The following is a 25,424-nucleotide window of genomic DNA, read 5'->3' as shown; positions in this document are numbered from 1 at the left end:
ATACTCGGGGGGTAGGTTGTTTTTTCTGGAAGTCACTCTTCCTGAGCCCACTTTTTCCTGCCTGCTGCTTAAAGGAAGGTCCATTTTTGTTCTTGTGGCAAAACCTCTGGAACTTTCCAGGCAGCTGGGGGCTTAGTGGAAGGAGCACTAGCTTTGCAGTTGGAAAGATCTGGGTTCTGATCCCAGCTGTTCCATCGCTAGCTGTGTGATTTTGGGCAAGTTGCTTGACTGATCTGAGCCTCAGGTCTTCATCTCTAAAGGGGGGATGATACTGGCCTTTGAGGGAAACTGCAGGATGAAATGAGAATATACACGTCCGCACCCAAGTGGGTGCTTTCCTGACCCCAGACACTCGAGCAGTGCACAAGATGGGGAGGATGCCAGGGGTTTGCTGGGGACTAGCATGAATTAGTTTTGTAGACTTTGATTGATTAGGTGTATAATTTTATCTGAGAGCCAATACCACGTGATATTGTCTAATAGAGACAGTGATCACAGGTGCCCGGTTTTAAAAAAGGTGGACAAGGAATTCAAAATTCTATTAACAGTTTTCAAGGTGCCTGGGTGGCTCAGTTGGTTAGGCGTCCGCATCTTAATTTTGTCTTAGGTCATGATCTTGGGGTCATGAGATGGAGCCCTATGTCGGGTTCTGTGCTCAGCGCAGGAGAGATTCTCTCTCTCCCTCTTTCTTTCTCTCTCTCAATAAAAATCTTAAAAACAAATTCTTTTAACACTTTCCTTAAAGTTGGGCAGAAGGTCATTATCGACTCTTAGCTGAATACGTCATTTTATTAAAAGTATGTGTTTCATGAGCAGGTACTCTGTGCTAGGTCCTTTGAGGCTCCAGTGGGAAATGTGACAGCCCGAGTCCTTCCCGCTCGGCTGGTAGCGGCTTCCTGGGGGTATCCAGGCCAGAGCTCAAATTTCAGTAGCCAAAGAGGTGCATCTGCCATGGGAAACATTTCACAAAAGGCAACAAAAGTGACAAGGTGGCAATAGAGTCACGGTTGAGTCCCAGCCACTGCAGCAGCGGCTCCCTGGCATTGTTAGGACATTCTCACAGCACCAGGGTATTGGTGGGGTGTTGGCAGGGGTTGGGGGTGAAATAGGTGGAGCTGTGTTAGAACAGGCAGTTACAAGATACAGTTTGGAGGTGCCTCTGGGACAGTTCTGAAACTCAGGACTGCCCCTCAGCCTCCCTGTGCAGGTTCAGGCTCACGGGCAGACACGTCTTGCTTGCTTGCCCCCAGGGAGGCTGTGGCCTTGCCAGCATTGGAGAAGCACTCGGGGAGCCAGCAGGGGCATGCAGAGCCTTCCTGGGAGATCCTGGGAGGCTGGCCTTTGGAAAAGCAGGTCCTTGCCAGTTTCAACACTGAACCAAAACTAGATAGAATCCTTTAGAGCTGTGGGGAAACTTTCTGTTTGTAGCTGTGGTGACATTAGCATCTGGCACTAATCGGTACCTGCCTTGAGCTGGATGGCGGTGCAGAGGCCGGCACACACAGCAGGCCTTGTGAGCGACAGGCCCGGAGAGGCAACGGACGGGTTCAGATGCATCCTTTGGAGCCGGGCAGCTTGGGCTTGACTCCCTGCCTTGGGGGCGAGGGGGGGCACTTTGGGCAAGTTCCTAATTTTTCTTTGCCTCAATTTCCCAATCTGTAAAGCGGGGATAGAAATGGTACCTATATCCTGGTATAGCTGTGAGGGTTTCAGGAATGCACACGTGTAAAGTGGTGGAGGGCATCAGGATAGGTGTGGGCTGGGAGCTCTGTCCCTCCGACGTGGGAGCCGGGGGCCATCAGCACACACAGCACATCACTGTGGCTTCAGGGTGCATTTGGCAGCATCATTTGAATTACCCAGTTGAGGACAGAACCCGCTCTGGAGAAATTCGGTAGCTAAATATAGTGCTATTACAGAAGTCTTCAGCTGCTTCTTAAAAAAAAAAAAAAAAGTTGCCAGCATATATTAAATCAAGCAGCTCTAACAAGTCCTGTTACTGATTTAAGCTCTCAGGCTCCCTGTTAAATTCTTGGCTGCAGTAACGTCAATAGACAAGAACATCTCCTTTTGCCCGAGGAATGCAAAGGCCAATGGTTTATTTTCTAGTCAGGCCCCGCTCATCTTGTGATGCGCTCTCTGAAATTACTCTTCAGCTTGTGGAATTCAGCAGTGCTGTCCTCCTCCTCCTCCCTGATGGCTGTTCGTTGAATGGAGGAGCGATTCCTGAGGGCAAAGCCACCCCATTAGACTGTGAGTCACTTGGGTGCATGCTGCCAGACACACATCTCTCCAAGCTGCCAGCAGGGTCCCTCCTTCCCACGGGAGGTGTCTTCTCACTGATGTGACCCACAGACCTGTACAGATCTACCAAAAGCCTTGTGGTCTCGAGGCGGAAGAGTCCTTGGGCTTAGTTTTATTCCTTTCCACTGGAAGGTGTTCGCTGGAGTGGGTCATTCCAGAATCATCTTCTGTATGCTGGCTATGTGCCTGCACAGGAGGGACATGGGCCTGTCCTCCAGGAGCCTTTGGCTGTGACATTTGGAGGTAAGCTCTCATGGGAGGAGACTGACACCAGACAGATCATCGTAGGGAGTGCTGTAAGATTTGCTGGGGGGGGCACAGTGGAAACGGGGGCTCCCGCTGGGGGCAGGGCAGGAGAATGCATTGGAAGATGAGCAGGATTGGTACTTACTAAGCACTCATGTGTTTGCTAGATGAATGAGTGAGCAAGTCCTGGGAGGAGAGATCACCCACAGGGACTAATATCTAATGGAAGTAGTTGTAGGTATTTGGAGGGGACACTTTCTATATTACCCAATACTTAACAGTAAGCCATTTAGAAAAGAGGAGTGGGCTCTGATTCCTGCACTGAAAGCTTCCAGAGGAGAGAGGACGATGGCCTCCATGGAGGGGGATGGTCAGTGGGGCCAAGCCACAGTCTGCCTCTGAGTGTCGTGGTGTTCAGAGGAGAAGGACCTGCTTCCTGGCATCACCAGAGAAGGCGTGTGGGGTAGATAGGGCTGGACTTTGAGATGGGATGGCATACTGAGTTGGAGCAAAGTCTGGAAGCCGGAATGAGCATGGCCTTGCAGAGGGCTGAAGACCTTGAATTCTTTGGAGGCCAGAAGTCATGTGGGATTGGGTAGGTTGGGGCTGAGGAGAGGCTGTTCCCCAAGTGGGTGGTTTCTTCAGCAAGTTGGAGCCTAGCCTGTCCTCCTCGCAGGCTTCCCAGTGTGGGATAGGGCCATTTAGTTACTTCTGGCAAGTCTTTTGGCTCACTGCAGGAGCCTGAGGGCCCTCCTCCTGCGTCCTCGGCTTCTAGGCCCTGCTTCTGGGTCTTCCCATCGGCCCCGGGGCTGCTGTACAGAGAGAGCTGAGGCTGCAGGTGGTGGGGCTTTGCACGTGTCACCAGTACTTCCTGTGAGAGCCTGACCTCCTCTGCCTTCCGTGGGCTCTGGGCACACAAGGGCGGTTTGTCGCCAGCAGGCCTGCTGCTGCCTGAGTCTCCGAGGGCTCCTTGGTGGCCAGGCTGGGAGGGCAAACTGCTAATTTCAGGAACTGGGTCCTGAATCTGCCTCATCCCCAAGTCAGGGGTTCTGCTCAGCTGTCAGCCATATGTGCGGTTAGAGCTCAGACCTCCCTGGAGAAGCCAGGCTGCGGCTGACCTGTACTGCGCTCTCTGTGGGCACAAAGAGCCTTTGAGGAGAGGACTATTGGGGAGATGAAGAGAACATAAATATCTGGCTGAAAATGTTCTAAGAATGTTAGCCCTAAAGAGTTGGCATGCGACTCTCAGTATTTACCGTCTCCTTCAGAGAAGGCTCTCCCTGCAGCTTCCTCTCCGACTGTGGAGACAGTATCGCATGAAAACATCTGCACGTGGAGCGTGGTTTTGTCTGGAGAGCTGACTACAGGGAATGGTGTGCACTTTTCCCATCCCTCTAGAACAATTTTGTAGCTAACATATTTAGAGGGTGCCGCTGCCCTGTGCGCGTGGGTTCCACAGAGCCAGATTTGGCACCCGCCATGGTCCAGAGCCGGGGCTGAGTCCTGGGGTCCCAAGACGGGTACATAATCTTGAGACCCCAGAGCCAACATTTGCCGTGTCGGGCAGTTGTAGGGCAGCAAGGGCCGGTGGAAGCACGAGGCGCATGGCAATAAACCGCCTTGCCGCTCCACAGCAGTGACCATTTGTCCTCTGGCCACCCCCCACTTACGCAGACCTGGATGGAGCTCCCCACAGGATGGCCTGTCTGTGGGTGTGTCAGCTCCGGTGTACCCCTGTGCTCGGGTAGAGCTCCCGGCAGGCTGGGGGCATGCCTTGATTCCCCTGAAGTTTCTGAAGGAACCACAAATTCATTCTTTCAGGCAAACTGGTATCTGCTGTGACACGACCGGGGATTAGGGCCCTGGCCTCCCCTGTGCCATGTTCAGTCTGTTCTCTACCCTGAAACCAGGGCAGCCCATCCAGAAAAGCAAGCCTGTAGGATTCCTTGCCCTGCGTGGGAAGCTCCAGTTTTCTGTATCACCTCCAAAGTAAAACCATTCTCTGTAGTGTAACAAGGCATAAGCATGTGTGGGCGGCTGCCCGGGGCTCCTCCTCTAGGTGCCCGTCCACGAAGAGCTGCCTCCCTTCCTGGTTGTCTTTCCTCCAACTTGATCTCCATTTCTTTCCCAGCTCCTCCTCCAGGCAGCCTTCCCGGACCCCTTCCGGCAGACTTACAGCCTTCCTGCCTGCCCATCCAGTGTGTAGTCTCACGTTTTGCTTCCTCCTCTGGGCTCTGAACAACCTGAGGGCAAGGACATGATTCTCCCCTGCGTCCCTGGGTCTTAGCATGGTGGTGCCTGACATGCTGAATGACTGTTGATTTGAATGCGCAAGTAAGTCAGAGAAAGGAAGAGGTTTAATGCTAGGTAATAAGACATGCTTTGCTCATAAGCTTGCAATGAAATATTTGGAAAGAGAATTTGTATGCAAATAACCACCATAGTGAGCAGAAATCGTTCTTTCAGTAAACATTTGTGGAGCACTGCTATGTGCCAGGCCCCATTCAAGGCCTTGCGGATACAGCATGGACAAAACAGACAGAAGTGACCTTTTTTTTTTTTAAGATTTTATTCTTTTTATTTGTCAGAGAGAGAGCACAAGCAGGGGGAGCGGCAGGCAGAGGGAGAAGCAGGCTCCGCGCTGAGCAAGGAGCCTGACAGGGGACTCGATCCCAGAATCCTGGGATTGTGACCCGAGCTGAAAGCAGACACTTAACCAACTGAGTTACCCAGGTGTCCCCAGAAGTGACTTTTAAATGGTCCAGATGAAGCACTGTGAGGATGTGGAAGAGGCTATCCCTCCTGAGTGGGCACGCCAGAACTGTGTCAGAGGTGGCTGTAGGAGAGAGGGACTTTCTGGCCCCCCAGCCCTCTATCCCATGCGTGGGTGTGTGTGGTAAGTCGTCAGGCTGCGTGCACGTAAGCCGTATGCTCATGGTGTGTGTACGGTTAACACAGTGATAATGGCTAGCATTTATTGCTCTGGGCCAGAACCCTGCTCTGGCTTATATGGGTGCTCTTGAGCCTCACAACTGCCTTCTGAGATTGTGATCTTCGTTTTACAGGTGGGGAAACTGAGGCTCGGGTGGTTTGCTGGTGCCCAGCTTCACATAAATAATAGGTGGTGGAGCTGGGATTCGGGCCCAGGCATCTCCCTCTAGAACTGCTCTCTTGCCTCAGCTCTCAGCCTCCCAGGAGCTCCTCAGAGAAGAGAAATGGTCTTTTGCTCTGACTGCCACACGCTTAATGCTTCTGCTTTAGCGTGAAGCAAGGCACAGACTTGATGGTTGCCCAGAGATACTCCTTATTCCCCTGTGCTTTCAGCACCCAGCACGTTTCACAGCCCTAAAATCCATAGCGACCCCATTTGGAAAGGAAAGCTCAGAGTAGGGGTTGGGATAGGCTGAGATAGGAGGCCCTGTGCTGGCACCTGGGGGACGCCCTGCTGGTGTGTGCCGGGTATGGCATCTGTCATGTGCTTTGAAGGAACATGGGTGGGGAAGTGGTGACACTGCAAGGCCCAGGCCCGGAAGCTCCCGGCCTGCCTGGGATGCAGGTAAACTTGGGGATAAACTAACTTGGATCCTGGATTTGACTGAAAGCCTTGTCAGCATAAATGAAGCAGCTGTGGGGCTCTCCTGCTGGTTTGTGCTTACATGGCTCTTTCCAGACTGGCAGAAGCATTAGCTAGCTGCTCATTTGTCGTCTGTGGAGTTACTCTCTGATGGCGCTCTAAGAGTTGATTCTTTTTAGCTTTTGTGAGGAGAGCTGGAATGACTCACTGGATTAAGAACTTGGTAAATAAAGGATCTTGAGGTACTTCGTTGCCCATGCCAATAGCTGAGCACTTAGCAGTTTCCCAGTCCCTTCCTGTGTACCTGGAGCAGGAATTCCCACTCCCAGCACCATTCAGGCATTGAGAAGACACTACGGGGTGCCCCGTGTGTGCCTGGCATGGAGGATGGAGAAGAATGAAGGCACAGTCCTTACCCTCAAAGCCACTGTTAGCACAGTTAGGCATGCAACAGCAGATGTCCATACAAGAGTAACAAGGGAAGGCTGAGCTGAGGGGGAAGGCTTCCCAAGGGGGTGGGATCTGGTATAGCTCGTGTTCTGTGGGCCCTGATATCCTGCCTCAAGCCTCAGAAAGTAGCCTTGCCCCTCAGAGTTCCCTTCTGCTCTTAACCGCAAACAGCATTTCCTTTAGGCAGTGCCGACCACCCAGAGTGTTCCTTCCAGAACTTGTGGCCATCTGTGATTGGGTTATTTATCTGACCGTAAGTCCCAGGAAGGTAGGGACCACAACAGTTTGTTTACCAGTATATCCCTCGTCCCTCACATAGTCCTCGGCACATTGTTAGGTGTTCATGACACATTGGTGTGTGGTAAGAGGGCAGTGCCAGGCTCTCAAAAATTGAGTTATGCGGGCTTCAGGGGGTAGCCGGCCAGCTGGTAGCATTGACAGACTCTTCAGTTACGAATCCTGGAATTGCAGAGGGTCCTTGGAAATCATCTAATTCTGTCCCCCCTCTTCATTTTTCTCCCAATGGACAAGGTGTAGAAATGGCCAGGTCTGGTCAAGGGCTACCTGAGCCGGGCATGTGCCTGAGCTGGGCTAAGAGCATGCCCGGCTGGGAAGAAACCCACCCCAGCGCAGTGTGTTTAGTCTTTATGAAATCAGTTCTACCTCCACCCTACAGCTGAAGGAACAGAAAGGTGGGGAGAGAGACCCACACAAGGTCTTTATTTGGGGGCAGGGCCAGATCTTTGCCTCTCCCTCCTGAGAGGTGGCCTCATCAGAGAGGGCGGTGGAGGGCTGAGGGACTGGAAACAGATAAGAGAAACTCAGTCAGCCAGTCTCGTTGCCATCTGCAAGACTGTCATTAAGGAATCCCAGAAGGGTCATCTTTCATCCTTGTCTTTCAGAAAAGCCGGTTGAGAATATCCTGGAGCCTCTCAGTGTACTTTATCAGTCTTGGATAAAACATTGGACTCTGACTCCATGGACTTGCTGGGAGGGAGGGACAACACCAAGGGCTTTTCCTTCTGTCTGGTCAGCACAGCACAGCTGGCTCACTCTTGAACCTGCCTCTCCGGGACGTAGAAGGAGCATTTGTGGTGCTTGGGCCTTCAGGGTCACAGGTTAAAGGGCATGAGCTTTCTGAGGGTGAAATCAAGTCGTCTTTGGCAAGCTGTCTTAGTAGTTTATAGGTTCGGGGTTCCTAACGTGAGCCTCGGCGGCACACAGTGGAATCAGGAGCAGGGCCTGTACATTACTTCTCAGTCTTGAACTCCGTCTGTGGCCTTCCCTGGGACCCAAGGGGCTGGTTGGAAGCACACACATCACCTGACGACCCATTAAGTCTTGGCTTTACCCTCTCTGTTCTCAACCCGAGGAAGGTTCTGGAAGGTGGGCTCTGCCTTTTTCTGGCTGCATGATCATGGGTGACTTTGCCTCTTTAAACCTCAGTTTTCTTTTCTGTAAAACGGGGACGCTAATAGTACCCACTGCCAAGGACTGTCACAGGACTAAATGAGGTGGCACATGCCGAGCTGGTAGCACACTGCCTTGCAGAGTGTAAGCATGCTCTATTATGATGCTCTTGCTGATGAGAAACAGTGCGTGGTGCCTTAGTCCAGGGGCTAACATGCACCACTGTGACCCATGTGGGACACGCTGTGGCTGCAGGCCATGGGGACAGTGTGTGGAAGGGCCCTCGTGGCCCCCAGGTGGACCAGCAAGCAGGAGCCTGTGGTGGGGAATTGGTCCCGACTGTCTGCAAGTGCGGGTGATGCAGGCGCTCCCTCTCGGTGGTCCGGCAGGGACAGCGGGTGTCAGGGAAGCCTCCGTAGGGAAGACAAGCTGAGCCTTAATAGAGAGCTGGAACTGGGACAGGTAGGATGGGACTCAACACCCACGCCCGTCTCCGTCTCTCTCCCGGCCTTTGACACTAATCCCTTTCCTAGTGGTAGGACTTGTGTTAGCCCCGGCCCCTGTGAGCTTTATAGCCTGGTTTTGTGCAGCTATTTTTAATTCCCATCGAGGACATCGTGCTCCCTGTCATCCTGTTTCTTTTTCTCCACTGCTGGTGAGGTCTGTGCAGCTTGCAGTGTCTACACCCAGTCCTGCACTTCTTCCTGCTGCCTCCATGTTGGTATGCACCCCCCCCAACGTTCACCCACACATTCTCCAGGGAGAAGACTCCTGCGTGCCCGTGGCCCAAGAGAACATTTCTGTGGGGATATGACTCAGGGACAAAATTGCTAGGTCCTCCTAGGGCATGTGTATGCTTAATGACTTAATTACTGCCTGCTTGTTCTCAGGCCTGCCCCAGTCTGGTTTCCACCAGTGTACACAATAAGGGTCCTGTGTGCCCCCTCTGTCCCACACTCGGGCTTGCCAGTCTGTAGGAGTGAAGTGAAGAGCCCTGTGATCATGGGCATCCCCCCAAGTCACACGAGGGTGAGCCCCTTGCTGCTGTGAGCCCCTCGGACTTTGCTTCTCTCTGAAGTTGCCCTAGTCATACCCTTTGCCCAACTTCCCTCAGGGCCTGTCTTTTTCATGTTGATATATAGGACTTCCTGGGATATTCCTGTTTAGTCTTTCGTGAATTTAGACATAGCAAATTGGGAAACAGTGTTTGTAGTCTGTTAACTTTGTCCGTGGTGTTGGTTTCTGAACACAAATTCTTAATTTTTGATCTAATAAAATTTACACACATAGGCACATGTATATGTAAGTATTTGTACAGCTTTGACTTCGGAAATTTTGTTTAAGGATCCTGCCTGGCCCTAAGTCACACAGATAGTCACCTGCATTTTCTTCTAGTCACTTTCAGGTCCTACCTTACATTTTTATTGAGTGCCAGCCATGTGGCAGAGCCAGTGGAAGGCAATGGAGAAAGAGCGGTGGATGAGGAAGGCAAAGGTCCACACCCTCTTAGGGCAAAGAGTTGGATGGTATTTGGGCTTGATGTCCTGTGCACCGCGGGTTCTGATCCACATAGCTTGGGATGGCATGAAGGAAGGCCGTCTGGGGGCATGGACACAGGAGCTGGCTAGGGAGGGCAGGGTGTTCCAGGGCACAGGCTGCCACTCCCTAACTCTGTTGTGCATCCAGTCAGCAGTGAGACAGCCAGAACTTCACTGGAGTTCCTGGGGGGTCCAGAGTCCACTGGGATTGTTGGTGGTGTCGAGATGAGCCGCGGGCAGGAAGAAGCCAGGGCAGCACAGGGTGGGGCGTGTGAGCTTTGGGGCAGCCCTGCCTGGTCCCATTCTCATTTGGGCCACTGGTTTCACTCTGGAACTTAGGTTGTAATCAGGCAGTTTGTCTGTGCGATGGATCTGATGGTCAGCAAGCAAAGAGGAGAGTACAAAGAATAAACTTGGGGAAGCTTGGGTGGCTCAGCTGGTTAAGTGTCTGCCTTCGGCTCAGGTCCTGGGATCATGTGACCCCCAGCTCAGTGGGGAGTCTGCTTCTCCCTCTCTCTCTGCCCCTCCCCCCCAAATAAATAAAATCTTAAAAAAAAAAAAAGAATAAACTGGGGGGCCGATGGGTGGGAGGCTCAGAGGAGCTGCAGGTCGGCATTCACTTTCCCTGTCATCCACCTGGGATCCCCAGAGGTCTCACTGGGTTGCTTCCAAATCCTCCTGCCTTCCTGTTGCCGTTGGCCACTGTGTTCCACAGAAAGAAGTCGGCCAAGCTAAGCAGTCTCTAAAGTCAGAGAGGCAGGCATTGTCCTGCGTCCTTGTGAAGGGCAGTTCCAGACTGTTTACACATAGAGGATAAAGGAGGAACTGGTGTGACCTGTTCCAGCAGTCCCTCCCGGCCCCCCTGTAATTATAAGCCTGCTGGGTTTTAGAGCCCACTGTCTCTCTCCTGATTCCCGATTACGTCGATGTTTCTGCACAAGGATTGCTGCAACTCCAGCCCCAGACTCATCTTAGCTGACTGTAAATCCAAGGTGTGCCTGACGCTGGATTCTCAGCGCCTGGGGTGGAGGAAAACCAGAGGAATGACTGGAGCCAGATTTAGAGAAAGGGAGAGGTAGGGAGCCTTGAGGAGGGCAGGCTGCTAGGGGGCCCTAGGCCCCAGAATGGGGGATTGTGGGTGGGGAGAAGATAGAGTGATTCAGATTCCGGATTCCGGATTCCGGGGAGGACAGCAGAGCTTGGAGGTTGGGAGAAGTGTGGCCCCGCCCTCACCCCCTGGGGAAAAGGGGGGCAGGAGAGTGGCTTCTGGAGGACTCTAGAAAGGTGATGGTTCTGCTCTTTCCCAAGCCCAGCCTGCACAGACTACAGCCCGAGGTGCCTGGGCGCTGACCGGGATCCTGCTACCTCTGTCTGGCTCCCACCTGCCACCTGGAGGACAGAGCAGTCCCTTTTCCTGCCTTCCTGCTCTCTGTCCCCACCGCTATGGACCCAGCCTGAGGAGGCCACTCTTGCACCTTCCTCCGGGAGCTTCACCCTCCTGAACCCCAACGTGAACCCCAAGTCCCCGAACACGGCACCCTTCAGGATGACCATCTGACACCCCCAACCCCCAGGTGCACCCAACCCCCCTGTCTAAATCGCTGGTCATTCCCTTGCATCCTGTGTTCCATGCTCCCTGCCTCATGGACAGCATACCCGAGTCTCCGTGCTGGTACATCTTCTCACCAACACTGTTCTCTTCTTGGAGACCTCTCTCTCCTCTCTTTTACCCTGGCCAGCTTCGACTTGTCCTTGAAAATTCAGTTTGGATGTTGCCTCCAGTATACCTTCCCCACCTCTCACTCCTCCCTCTAGCTGGGCAGTCCCTGAGGGAGGGGAGGGTGTCCCAGCCCTGCACCCAGGCGTATGTGTGCTGAGGTCTGTCTTTAGTATCTTGGTGTCTGAAGGAGTGAGCCTGAATTTCGAGGAAGTTAGGAACATAGATATCTTCAAACCTAGTTTTTAAAATGGGGATTTTGTGAATAAATCAATTGGTAATAAGGTTTGAAAGAAATCTTATTTATTTTTTAAATTTCTACATAAAGTTCTTTGCCATTTGTCCACCTCAAAACAAACTAGTGTTTTAAAAAGCAAGAGAGAAACTTTTAAATTAAAAACTGATAAAACAGAAATAGCTAACCATATAGGTCCTCATTTTAGCATATGATCAGTTTGTCCTGTATTTGAAAATTAACTCTCCTTGTTTTTTAAAAACCAGTCATCATTATACCTCAATTTTTAAAATGTATTTTAAAAAAAAGAGAAAACACTGCACCAAAGAAGACGTATGGGTGGCAGACAGGAACAGGAAAAGATGCTCAGCATCACTAGACATTAGGAAAGTGCAAATTAAAATCACAATGAGATAATCACTACATACTAATGTGGCAAAATATTGAACAAACAAACCTGACACAGTACCAAGTGCTAGTGAGAATGCGGAGCGTCGGAACCCTCGCACACTGCAGTGAGGAACGCAAAATGTGCAGCCACTTGGGGTAACAGTTTGGCGATTTCTTATAAAGTTAGACATATACTTACTGTATAACAATTCCACTCCTAGGTATTTACCCAAGAGAAATGAAGACGTATGTCCACACAAAGACCTGTCAGTGAATGTTTATAGCCTTTTTAGTAATTGCCCCAAGCTGAAAACAACCCCAGTGTCCTTCAACAGGATGAAAAGGCAAACAAATGATAGTGTATTCATACAATAGAATACCTCTTAGCAATAAAAAGGACATAGAACTACGGACATAGAAAATAACATGGATTAGTCTCAAAAGCCAGACCACATCCTGTATGATTCCATTTATTCTAGACAGCTTAGTAAAGAGTGTTGGGGAGAAAGAATCTCCTGTCCCCTTCAAGGTCCTTCTAGCTGGACTAAGAATCAAATTGACATGAGACAGATTAACAGGAGAAAATAAAATTTAATTTGTATATATGGGGAATCCACACAGACATAGCATATTCCAAAGACAGGCAAAATGAGGTATATATCGTCATCCTGGACCAAGGAGAAGGTGGGTAGGGGTCTGGGACTTCAAAGGGAAGGAATGTGATTCACAGGAAGATGAAAAAGAAAAAGAGTAAATGTTTAGAGAACTAATGCTTGCTGGGCCACTCAGAAACAATGGACACAGAGGACTTTGATCAGATAGGCCTTGCTGGGTTCCTCCCTGTCCACCAAGCCTAGTTCAGAGTATAATGTACTTATCTATGGTGGTAGCTCTCTTCCTGGAACAGGTCCTCTATCTAAATTCTTCGTAGGCAGTTGTGGGGGAGATAAAGAGCTTTTCCTGAATCTGCTGGGGTATGATTGCTTTTTAACTCAAAATAATCTTCATGGCAAAGTGGACTGTTTTGGGGCAGCCTGCCCTTGGCCCCTACAAGGGACGCAGATCAAATCAGTGTTTGCCAGGGCTGTGTGGGGTGGAGATTGACTGCAGGAGGGCATAGGGAACATGGTGGGGAGATGGAAGTTTCTGCACCTGGATGTGGTGATGGTTATGCACGTCAAACATTCAGCTGTACTCAAGCCTAGACCTGTGAAGGGTGAGCGTTACTGTTTGTAGATTATATTTCCATTTAGAGAAACAGCTGCCAGTAGTTCTGCTCTTAGGACGACTGCCAGTGCCTTGCTCAGGGGAGCAGGAAGGCCACGCTGCTCTGTCACTGGGTGGTTTATGGAGATGACAGTGGTACCTGGTGTATGTGCCTGTGTGTGGCGGCCTGCACCCACATGGAGCCTTCTCCCCTTGGCCTCAGCAGTGGTCACAATGCCAGCATTTATTTTTTTATTTTTTTTTTTTTAAAGATTTTATTTACCTATTCGACAGAGATAGAGACAACCAGCGAGAGAGGGAACACAAGCAGGGGGAGTGGGAGAGGAAGAAGCAGGCTCATAGCGGAAGAGCCTGATGTGGGGCTCGATCCCAGATCGCCGGGATCACGCCCTGAGCCGAAGGCAGACGCTTAACCGCTGTGCCACCCAGGCGCCCCCCAATGCCAGCATTTAAACCTGAACTCACGCTTCTGGAAACATCCTGCCTGTATTCCTTGTTGCTTCTCAGATTTTAAGAGTTTGTCCTTTAAATGTCAGCGGCAGCTAAGGTACACGCTGAAGGGTCGTATCGACAGGTGCCTTTTTAGGGGATACGCTTTTCTTTGCCCTAAATCTTTTTACAAGGGTTTTGAAAAGCAGAGAAGTGGGCAGGTTTACCAGTGTGAATGTTGTTGGGGACAGTGAGATGAAAGCCAGCTCTGCCTCATGGTTTCCTGTCGACTCTCGAGTCTCAATCAAGCTGTGATGAGCTTAGCTCTTCTTGTCGCCAGCTCAGCAACAGAGTTGTGTTTTGTCGGTTACTTTTTTCATCCTGCTGTAAATTTCTACATGACAGCAAGGCCCTATTTTAAGGGAAGTGAGCACGTGGTGTTACTTCCAACTGGTTGTGAAATGCTTGCTTTTAGGGGCGCCTGGGTGGCTTGGTCGGTTAAGCCACCGACTTTGATTTCAGCTCAGGTCAAGATTTCAGGGTGTGAGATTGAGCCCCCTGTTGTCAGGTTCCACGCTCAGCGGGGTGTCTGCTTGAGAGAGTCTCTCTCCCTCTCCCTCTGCCCACCCCTCACTCGTGCTGTCTCTCTCAAAAATAAATAAAAATCGAAAAAAGAAAGAAATGCTTGCTTTTGCCTTGCTAAGAAAGGGGCTGCTGAAGGATGGAGTCGAAAGGCCTGTGTTTTGGCGAGGAGTAGCAGCCTGGCCCTGAGCTGGGACAACTGACACGGGCTCCCAGAGCGATTCATGTACTTCAGCGTGCCTGCTGGAGAAGGCTGCCGTGGCCACTTCACATCCAGGGTTCCTCTCTGGCCCCAGGGACAGCCCTCCTAAAGGGCCCAGAGCCCCTTCTCCCCCATTGCCCATCTGCCTGTGGGGACCCCTGTGTTCTGTCCCTCTGTGAGGTCTTCCCCACCACCACCCCCTCCACCTGGCTAACTCCGCTCAGGGTAGGAGAAACTCGGGTAGTTTGAACTGTTCTTAAGTCGGAGTTAGTGGGCTGTGCCGTTGGTCTCTGCAGGCTGCCTGGGAGAGAGAGGACTGTCCCCTTTGCTGTAGAAGTGGGAACCAGTCCTTCCTTTTCTCCAGGAGCTTCCAGACTGAGCCCAAGCAGAGATGAAATAGGAGAGTGATCAGCCTGGCAGAGAGCTTTAGAAACGGTAAAATTGATAAAAGTTGCTTAAGATTTTTTTTTTTTTAGATTTATTTATTTATTTATTTATTTATGTGACAGAGACAGCCAGCGAGAGGGAACACAGCAGGGGAGTGGGAGAGGAAGAAGCAGGCTCCCAGCGGAGGAGCATGATGTGGGACTCGATCCCCGCACGCCGGGATCACGCCCTGAGCCGAAGGCAGACGCTTAACGACTGCGCTACCTAGGCGCTCCTGCTTAAGATTTTTGAAGACAGGGAAAGAAAGGGTTGAAATAGAACAAATCATTTTCATGCCACATGCCCTCCAAGTGCTCCAGGGTCAGCCGCGGGCAGCTACAGGCTTTCCTTTCAAATCAACTGCTGAAAAAAAGCAACATTTTGAACACTTTGATTCTCACTACAAATTAGCCACTAATACTTTGTCAATGATCCTTTATGTATTTGATAGATGAGCTAATCTCTCTTTTCATATGTGAGAGAAAGTAGTCAAAACTCACCATAACCCTCTTCAAAGCAGATAAGAGTCTGAGCTTTGCCCTCGGGACTGTCCTACCTGGAGCCGTTTGAACCACTGCCCTCGGCAGCAGCCCGGCCCCTGCTACTGCAGGATCCCAGAACGATGTCATACTCTAAGTGCTGTTCTCCTCTTAAAATGGGGACAGTTAGTCCTACTCGTTAGGGCAGGGCAATATTTGGAGGTGTAAAATGCCCACTGTGGCGTCTGGCACATAGTGGGTGCTCAGTAAGTGGGAAATAGTATTTATTGCCCAAATTGGGAAGTAATAATAATCCAGCATGGGATGACATTAAAGGGGTAGATCCCTGAAACCTGTTTATACCAATGATGATCAAAAGGTCTTTCGCCAATTCTGTAATATTAATTATAAGATCATTTGAATCTGAGTTACGGAGTTCTTTTCCTTTCTTTCTTTCTTTCTTTTTTTTTTTTCTTAAATCTCTCTAGTCAGACATCACTTACTCTGGGTAGCTGTCCCTAACCCCTCAGTTTGCACGAGTTGCCCTTCTGGGCACCCTCAGCCCTTTACTTCCCTCCGTCATAGCCCTTCCTGTGCTGGTCTGTCTCCTTCCCTGACCCACGGGTCAGAGCATGGACACTGGCCATGTGGTTTTTGAGAACTTTAGTGTTGCTGCTAGTAATAAAAATGGGGAGCTTGTCATCTAACAATGCAGGAAGCCTTTCGAGTGGGAGAGAGGATGAACTCCCAGGAGCCCAGCTAGCGTGGAGGCTGTGCCCCACTCCCAGGGGGGCCCCCAGCCTCATGGTGTGGTTTTGTCTCCTAGGTTGGGAACTACAAGCGGACCGTGAAGCGGATAGACGATGGCCACCGTCTGTGCAGCGACCTCATGAACTGCCTGCATGAACGGGCGCGCATCGAGAAGGCATACGCACAGCAGCTCACGGAGTGGGCGCGGCGCTGGAGGCAGCTCGTGGAGAAGGGTAGGGAAGCCGCCACCCAGGGCATCTCCGCCCAGACGCTCTGGGCAGATCTCACAAGATCAGGGCAAGGGTGCGTCTTGCAGTTCTGGGGGGCTGTGATTCGTACGGGGGAGCAGCAGGGTGCCATCGCCCAGCAGCACAGGCTGTGTGGGCTTCCTTTCCCTTTCTCTGCGGCACGGGGCTCCTCTGCAGACAGCACCAGAGTCTCCTGTCGAAGCCCTCCTCATCCATAGGACATGCCTCACTTGCCAGTGTGACTCAGAAACAGCTCCTTCAGGGCCCAGATCTGAGTAGAGTGCCTATCACATCAGAGGCCTTGCTGCTCCACACTGTGGGTTCCAACACGGAGAGTTGTTCATCTGTAAGCTTGGCTGTGTAGCACGTCAGGGAGGACTAAGTGGTGACGTCCGGCGGGCTTTCTAATTCTGAACTTTAACAGGAGTAACTAGAGGTGTTGAATGGTGCAGGTTTTGCCCCCACTTCCTCCCTAGCAAAACACTCCGAAGATTCTGGAGCTTAGTAACAGAATGCTGCTGTGGATACAGATTGTACTCAGAATACACTTCCCAGCAGTGGAGTGGGAGCTTGATGGATTACGGGGTTTCCTGGAACAGAAGCCAGATAGTGGGACTTTCTCAGGGTGTGCTGTGGGTCAGGCCCTTCTACCAGTAAGGTGACCTCAGAAGATGGGGAGCCATCTGGCTGAGTGGTCTGGAGGGGCGAGGCCCCAGGCAGCTTCAGCTGGGTCTGGACCAGCTGCTCGTCTCTCCCCTGTTGCTGAAACAAGTCATCTGTGGAGCTTAGCGCGGTGCCTTGGTTCAGAGTAGGTGTCAGGGAACCTGGTGGCCGTGCATGGGTGGCGAGTAGCCAGGGAAGCAGCAGCTCCTCCAGTAAACTGGAGCTGTTGTTTTATTTCCACCTCTTAGGGTCCAGTTGTCAGCTCTGTCCCTTGTGTTTCTTCAGAACTTGAGGTCACAAAGCACGCTTGTCCCCCTCACCTTGTGGATACTGCCCCTGTGTTGCAGAGCAAAGCAGGAGAGGGAGCTGCTCGTTTTGTAGACACAGGGATTTGAAATTCAGAAGGACTCACCTTCCACGGTTATCCCCTCCTCCAGTGCCTCTCTGTGTCATTACCCAGCTCAACAGTGACTGTCCCCTGGGAGAGCCTTGAGGACAGAACCTGCCTGGGTCTTCCCATTTTCATCCTCAGATTTTGTCATAGCCTCCTCCTCCCTTACTTGATGCCATGCCACCCCACACCCGCAACAGAATGACAGGCCAGATTACGAGCTTCCTTCCTGAGCACAGTGTGCGAGGTGACCACTATCTAGAGATTTCCATCACGCCAGAGCAGGTTCCTGACTCCAACTCTCCTCTCCCCAAGACAGGGCTTCCATTCTGCTGAGGGGACAGGCAGCTCTTGAGTTCCTGCTCTGGGCCGGGCTCCATTCTCCTCGTGGGAGTGAATGAGAGAGGCGCTGAGGAGTCCACCGTAGGGAAGGGAGAGGGTGGACTGCGAAAGTGCCTGAGCAGCTGAGGTCAGCTCACTTCAGAGGCCCCTCCTTCTCCAGCCAGCCTGAAGCAAATTAAAACTTCCAAGATGCAGAAATTGAAGTTTTTGAAAAGCTTAGTGACATTAAAAAAAGGAAATGTGTGTAATCCCCTAATTTCCCTAACAAAAGAATGGTTGACTAGATCCAGCTTCAGTTCCTTATTCTTTCTTCATCCCAGACTGAAAAAGGAACAGCCACTAAGAGAAAACTATCTGAAAGAACTCGCCCCCACAGCCAGGCTGCTGGCCTAGAATCCCGTCCTCACAGCTGAGAGAGGTTAACGGACGAAATCCCCACGCAGGGCCTGTCTGGGAGCCCTGGTGCCCAGTAACCACAGCTTCTCTCCTGTGCCAGGGCCCCAGTATGGGACGTTGGAGAAGGCCTGGACGGCGGTCATGTCCGAGGCGGAGAAGGTGAGCGAGCTGCACCTGGAGGTGAAGGCCTCGCTGATGAATGAGGACTTCGAGAAGATCAAGAACTGGCAGAAGGAAGCCTTTCACAAGCAGATGATGGGAGGCTTCAAGGAGACCAAAGAAGCTGAGGACGGCTTTCGGAAGGCACAGAAGCCCTGGGCCAAGAAGCTGAAAGAGGTGCCTCCTCCCGCAGGCTGCTCCCAGCCCGGCCTGACCCCACCCTTCTTGGCTAGTCCCCCTCTGACTGCTGCGGGCCCAGGAGCCCTCAGGCCAGAAGTCCGTGCTGGCTAACATTTACCGGAGCTCGACATGAAAGTCCCTCTGAGCTAGTAGAAAGGATTAATTTAAAATTTTTCTTTCTTTTGTATGTGTTTTTCTCTGAAGTTTGCAAATGATACCGATACCGGTTTTTCTAAAAGTAGCCAAAGCCACTGAGTCTCGTCCGGCCTTGCCTAGCTGGAGGCTCTCTTACACGCACCCCCTGCCCACAAGCGGACCCCCCACCCCAACCCCACCGCAACTTGGCCCGCCCCTTCTCAGGGGCGGATTTGCTGCTTCCTTCCGTCTCCACCTTCCTCCTCCCCAGATCCTCACCTGTTCTCAGGAGCTGCACCACCTTCCTCCTCCCTCCTCCCCAGATTCCTCCTCCTCGGAGTCACCTGGAACAGACCTCTCTGTCTTCAGGTTGTAACGACAGGCATTCCTTCTTTTCTCTGTGTCTTGGCTTTTGCCACGTCTCCTTTCTCTTGCTTCTTGTCTGTGGCCTCATTTGTAATGACTACCCCCAACCCCTCATGAGGCCATGGTTTCAAAACTCATCTTTCCCGGGGCGCCTGGGTGGCTCAGTCGTTAAGCGTCTGCCTTTGGCTCAGGGCGTGATCCCAGCGTTCTGGGATCGAGCCCCACATCAGGCTCCTCTGCTATGAGCCTGCTTCTTCCTCTCCCATTCCCTCTGCTTATGTTCCCTCTCTCACTGCCTGTCTCTCTTTCTGTCAAATAAATAAATAAAATCTTAAAAAAAAAAAAAAAAAAACAAAATCAAAACTCATCTTTCCCCTCTAGAATGAACTCTGTGACTTTGGCTCAAGGAAGGAAGCATCTGTTAAATGAAGATACAGCCACATGTGTCTGCACTTGTGTGCGTGTATGTGTTCTCCCTGTGTGAGATAGCCATGGAACCTGAGGCCTGTAACTCTGCCTCCCACCATGACCCCCTCCTGGTAGCTCTGGAACTTTGGAATGTTCTTCGTATTCACTGTTCCAGCTGCCTGGCATGCTCTTCCCGTAGACAACCACACCTCCTGCACATTCTTGCTCCATGTCATCTTGGCTGGCTCTCTCCAGCCATTCCAGATGCGGTTTGACCCACGCCACCCCAGCACGGAGCCCCACCTCTCTTCCCCGCTGTCCTCTCCTCCTTGGCACTCATCACCCTCTTGTTCACCTGCTCTTCAGCTGTCTTTTGTAGCTGTCTCCCTGGCTAGACAGAGAGCTCCCCAGAAGCCAGGATCTTTGGTGCTGCACCCCGGTGCCTTGGACAGCGCCGGGCCCGAGGCAGGTGCTCTGTCGTATCTGTTGAATGAACTCCTCCCTCGTAACTAGTTGTAATTACACGGCACGCTTTGTACCTGCTCTTCCCCTCTCTTCTGGGGGGTGCAAGCGGAGTCTGTGAAACCTCTGGCCGGGGTTTTGAACTTGCAGACGTGTGGCACTCAGGAGCTCCTTCTCCCTGTAGGTAGAAGCAGCAAAGAAGGCCTACCACGCGGCATGCAAAGAGGAGAAGTTGGCCACATCACGAGAAACCAATAGCAAAGCAGACCCATCCCTCAACCCTGAGCAGCTTAAGAAGTTGCAAGACAAAGTAGAAAAATGCAAGCAAGACGTTCTGAAGGTAAACGGGGCGCGTCTTTTTCCATGTTGAATGCATGGGCCTCACCCGGTCACCTCTCTGGCCCATGGTGAGCCTTTGTCACCGCTTGATGGGATGGGTGGAGAGATGGCACACCAGTAAGACCTCTTCCTGCCCTCAGGAGGGGCCTGCTGTGAGCACCTCACCTTACCACAGCCCTCTGTGTCCTCCTCAGGACGGGGGCAGAACTGAGTGCTGGGCAAGCGGGGAAATGGATGATGCCTCTGCTTGGGGAAGGGTGGAGGTTGGCCAGGGTGGCTGCGGGGGAAGCAGGAGGGGACAGCTTGTGCAGGACACGGAGGTGTGGGTGTCAGCGTCAGGGAGCTGATGCATGAGCTGGCACGGAGGGTCACGACGACCGAATCGCCAGTGGTCTTGCAAGGCAAGTGAAGTAAGGACCTTAGGACACTGCTAACAAGGAGCCACTGAAAGAAGGTTCCAGAGCCCAGGAGAGCAGAGGTTTGGAGGAGGACCACAGCTTAGCAGGATTGCTCTGGTGGTGAGTGGAGGGAGTCCCACGAAGGGGTGGTGGAGTGCCCAGGAGGCCCAGCACACTGTGGCCGTGGGGAGCTTGGAGGGGTGGGGGGAGCAGGCAGGCTTCCCCAGCAGCCCCAGCAGTGAAGGCCCCGGAGAGGTATGGGTGGAGGTTGCGGGCGCTCAGCCTAGAGACTGTGAACAGGCCCTGTGTGCAACAGGCCCAGTGCAGAGTCCTGGGTGCTCTTCTGTCCTCTGTGCAGTGGGGGAGGGTTCCTGTTGCTGTGGATTAGATGGTCTAAACTGTCGGGCTTCATGGATGCAGGTAGTGATTCTTCCTGGAAGGCCTCAGTCACGGGGTGCAAACACTAGACAGATTCAGAACATTTAAAAGTTTCCAGGAAGTGAGAGCTGATGTAAGCAAGGCCCAGGCCACCGCCTCTGCTGTGTGGTGAGGGGTGCGGGGTGGGGGGCTGCCGCTGTCAGGAGCCCTCCTGCGGCAGTGCTGAGGGAGGAGATGCTACCTGCGTTTGGAGAGAGAGAGAGGCAGCCAAGTTGAGAAGGGCTGCAGCCCGGGAACAGCATGTGAAGCCATGAAGGGAAACAGGAGCCCCGAGCTGCTCTGTTAACACCCACCACCTTTCAGGCTTGGATGGACACCACCCAGCCCAGGGAATTAGGTGGTGGCCTCTCTGTTGTGTGACAGAGGAAACTAAGTTCAGAGAGGCTCAATCTTGTGCCCCCGGTAGTGTGAGTGGGGGAAGGCCCGTACCCTCTCTCCCCGCTCCTCACCGCTTTGTCATCAGCATAGGGAGGGTGGTTGTGGGGAATGTCGTCCGCAGAAGAGTTCATTGCTCACGCTGAGCACCAGAGGCCCTTGGGGAGCAGCCCCCACTCCGCGCACCTGGCTCTGGGACTGGGGCTGGGGCTGGGGCCAGGAAGGTGAAGTTTAGAGCAGCTGACTGCCTCCACCATGGGATCAGGCAAGGAGCCTGGGGCTACATACTGAATGGGGAGGGCACCTGGGCTCCAGGAACAGAAGGCTGGGGGACTGCTGAGGGTTGCCTTTGCCAGGTGTCCAGGACAGTGCCTGGAGGAGAGATGAGGCGTCTCCGCTCCTGGGGGGCAGGGGGTAGGGGTGGGGGTGAGGGACGTAGACACATTACCTTTTGTGTTTCATGGTTGCTCACAACAGAGTCCACCAAATTGATCCGAGGTCTGAGATCAGACATAAGGCACCTATCAGGATGACTGGGCCACTTTGTAGAGGTTTCCCTCCTGACTTTGTGGTCTGGCCAGTGATCTTGGGGCATGATGGGCCTTGTAGGCCAAGAGCTGGCCGGCACAGGAGGGCCACCCCATCCCCACTCCCCTTCTAGAAGCAGTTTCTAAACCAGCGCTGACTGGCTGCATACGCCCTTCTGTGTTTCTTACTGGTGAGGCAGTGACTGCATCCTGCAGTATCCATCAGAAAGGAACTTCTCATGTTCAGTGCTAAATGCCCCAGTCCACAGGAGGGCGGAGGCTGCCTTTCATTTCACTCCATGGATGTTTACTAGGAACTTTCTATGTGCTCTGTGCTAGGGACTCCCCAGTGGGGATGACCCTGCTCTGTACCTGGCTTTGCTGGGGCAGGTCTGTTGGCGAGCCCAGGCCAGGGGTCTGGGGGCATCATGTTGCCACTGGGCACCTCGGGGGCTCAGGGGAGGCTGCTGTGTGTTGCTGAAGTGGTTGCCCTGTGCCGCTCTAACGGTGCCCGCAGGCACTGGGTGCTTAACCCACAGCTGCATGTCTTGAGGCCACTGAGCTGGTGATCACACACAGGGCCTCACACGTGTAGACACGGGGCAGCTCATGATAACGGTGAGTAATCAGAGCAGTTGGTGGCACTCTGTTCCTGCCGGGAATGCCCAAATTCTGGAAGGATCACCTTTTCCTGGGGTCACAGAGGACCCAAGCCCAGTCAGGAGGCTCAGAAGCAGAACGAGGAACAGCATATAAGGGGGGGCTGGGGAGGGGAGGCTCCAGGGAGTGGGTGGGGCCTGTCAGGGAAGTCTTCGAGAAGAGGGGTCTCTGGAGCGTAAAGGGGAGTTTTTCCAGGGCGTGAGTCACAGAAGGGTGTCTGGGAGGGAAGCAGTGTAGATAGTGAGTAGATTTGGAGTCTCTCGTGAGGGCAGAGCTGCTCCAGAGGTGGCCGGGGCTGGGGTCCTGAGACATGGCTTTGACCCTGAAGGCGGGAGGCTCAGCCCTTCCTCAGAAGTCCACACTGTCGTCAGGGACAGAAAAGCGAAGTTCCTGGGTGGCCAGCCCTTCTGCCCATGAGTCCCCCATTTCTCAGGGTCTCCATAGTGGGAAGGCTTACAGTAAATACGCCCCCAGCCATGCCATTCCTCACTGTGTCCCAGGAGGCTCCTATGGTCCTACCCTATTTCCTTTCTGGTAAAACCCCTTCTCGAGGACAGTCTCGGACTGAACGGCTGTGTAGGGGGTGCGGTGGGCTGGGGGACATGGGAACTAGGGCTTTTTTGAGTGCCTACTTCATGCAGCTTGGTGCCTGTGGTGTGACCTCTCATTTAAATATCAGAATGCCGGGGGGCCTGGGTGGCTCAGTCGTTAAGCGTCTGCCTTCGGCTCAGGGCGTGATCCCAGGGTCCTGGGATTGAGCCCCTCATCAGTCTCCCTGCTCCGCTGGGAGCCTGCTTCTTCCTCTCCCACTCCCCCTGCTTGTGTTCCCTCTCTCGCTGGCTGTCTCTCTGTCAAATAAATAAAATCTTAAAAATGAATAAATAAATAAATATATATATATCAGAATGCTGTGAGTAGAAGTTGCAGGCATGGGGGGCTCAGCTCCATACCATGCAAGAAAGTGAGTCAAATGAATGTTTGGGTTTCCCAGTGCATATCAATCTGTGCTTATGCTATAGTGTGATTTATTAAGTGTGCAACAGCATTATCTCTAAAAACGATCTATAAACCTTAATTAGAAAATACTTTATTGCTAAGAAATGCTAACCATCATCTGAGATTTCATTGAGTCATTGTCACTAATCAAAGATCACCATGACAAATGTAATAATAAAGATGAAAACTTGAGATACTGAGAGAATTACCAAAATGTGACCAGAGACACAGAGCGAGCAAGTGCTATTGGAGAAATGGCACCGGGAGACCTGCTCCATGCAGGGTTGCCACAAACCTTTGGTCCATAAAACACGCAATACTGTGGAGCGCCATAAAACGAGGTTTTCCGGTACCTCGTTTTCGGCAGGGGGAAGTGAGGCTGTAAGAAATTCAGGTGCCAGCTGGAGGAGATAATGCTAAGTGAAATAAGTCAAGCAGAGAAAGACAACTATCATATGATTTCTCTCATCTATGGAACATAAGAACTAGGATGATCAGTAGGGGAAGAAAGGGATAAAGAAAGGGGGGGTAATCAGAAGGGGGAATGAAACATGAGAGACTATGGGCTATGAGAAACAAACTGAGGACTTCAGAGGGGAGGGGGGTGGGGGAATGGGATAGACCGGTGATGGGTAGTAAGGAGGGCACGTATTGCATGGTGCACTGGATGTTATACACAACTAATGAATCATCGAGCCTTACATCGGAAACCGGGGATGTACTGTATGGTGACTAACATAATATAATAAAAAATCATTAAAAAAAAAAAAAAAAGAAATTCAGGTGCCAGGACTCGCCCCCAGGTCTGTCCGGCACTCAGACCCCATGATCTTGCCCAGAGGTATCTGCTGAGTCACCACTGCTGTGGGCAAGGTCCGAGGCTTGAGGGGGACCCAGCACGGCCCTTCCTCAGGGAGAGAGGACACGATGGATGCCGTGGGCAGGAGTCAGTGTGGCAGTGCTGCCTGAGACCATGCACCCCGGGCTCCAGAGTGACCGCCCCTCCCCCAGCATCTGCCTGTTTGGGCCTGGTACTAGCTGAGAAGCCTGGCAGACGCCAGGAGTGTGATTTGCGGTTCAGAAGTGGAGGGGCTGGAACTTGAATTTGAATTTGAAAGTGGAGTCTGTCAGACTCCAGAGCTTGTGCTCTTTGTGCTTTGGAATGTGAGGCCTGAGAAGCTTTCCCCAAGTGACCTCAGTGGTGGAGGTGGCATCCGAGATGCGCCTGGGGTGCCTGGCCATGTGGGGTGGGGAGGGCGTCTTTCTGAGTATTTTCCCAGCCCAGAGTGGGTGGGAGCACCCTTTGGGAGTAGAGGGAGAGCGTGAGTCTTCTGGGCTGGAACCTGAGGAAGTCGATCCTTGGATGCTGGGTCACAGCTCCTCACCCTGCTTATAAAGTCACTCAAAGTGTCTGCTTTAATATTGTCACCTGGTAAGTGGGTCTAGATGCTGATGGATTCAGAAGTGGCAGGAAGGGACAGAAGGCAGGTGAGGAACAGGGTGGTGCAGAGCCTGGCTCGCTTTCTCTCCGACAGAGGGAAGCAGGGTGAATGGAAGTGAACCTTCGTGCTGTTGTGGCTGGATTCTCTTGTAGACCAGAGAGAAGTACGAGAAGTCCTTGAAGGAGCTGGACCAGGGCACGCCGCAGTACATGGAGAACATGGAACAGGTGTTTGAGCAGTGCCAGCAGTTTGAGGAAAAGCGTCTGCGCTTCTTCCGGGAAGTTCTGCTGGAAGTTCAGAAGCACCTAGACCTGTCAAACGTGGCCAGGTAAGTTTCCATTCAGAGAAAGAGCACATCACCATGAGGTCAGTGGAAAGTTGCTTTTGAACAAAGCTCAATCACGGCTCTCCAGACTTGGGATGGCAGTGTTTGTCGGAAGATCATCTCCCTGGGGGCGCCTGGGTAACTGTCAGTTAAGCATCTGACTCTTGATTTCAGCTCAGGTCATGATCTCAGGGGCATGAGATCAAGCCCCATGT

At 52.3% G+C, this 25,424-nt stretch overlaps 1 protein-coding gene across 4 annotated transcripts in view; it reads left to right on the top strand.

Annotated features, from left to right (window-relative positions):
- Positions 1-25,424, top strand: part of PACSIN2 (protein kinase C and casein kinase substrate in neurons 2) — a 132,049-nt gene that overhangs the window by 93,631 nt on the left and 12,994 nt on the right. For all 4 annotated transcript variants that reach the window (XM_040637660.1, XM_040637662.1, XM_040637661.1 and 1 more), the window contains 4 exons: positions 16,036-16,192; positions 18,100-18,335; positions 19,894-20,049; positions 25,037-25,212. In XM_040637660.1, coding sequence (XP_040493594.1) covers positions 16,036-16,192; positions 18,100-18,335; positions 19,894-20,049; positions 25,037-25,212 — 725 coding nt within the window. The remainder of the gene's footprint in view (positions 1-16,035; positions 16,193-18,099; positions 18,336-19,893; positions 20,050-25,036; positions 25,213-25,424) is intronic.

This window comes from Ursus maritimus, unplaced genomic scaffold (assembly GCF_017311325.1).
Source record: "Ursus maritimus isolate PB19 unplaced genomic scaffold, ASM1731132v1 scaffold_21, whole genome shotgun sequence".
Classification (NCBI taxonomy): domain Eukaryota; kingdom Metazoa; phylum Chordata; class Mammalia; order Carnivora; family Ursidae; genus Ursus; species Ursus maritimus.
This window is presented reverse-complemented; position numbering and strand designations above follow the sequence as displayed.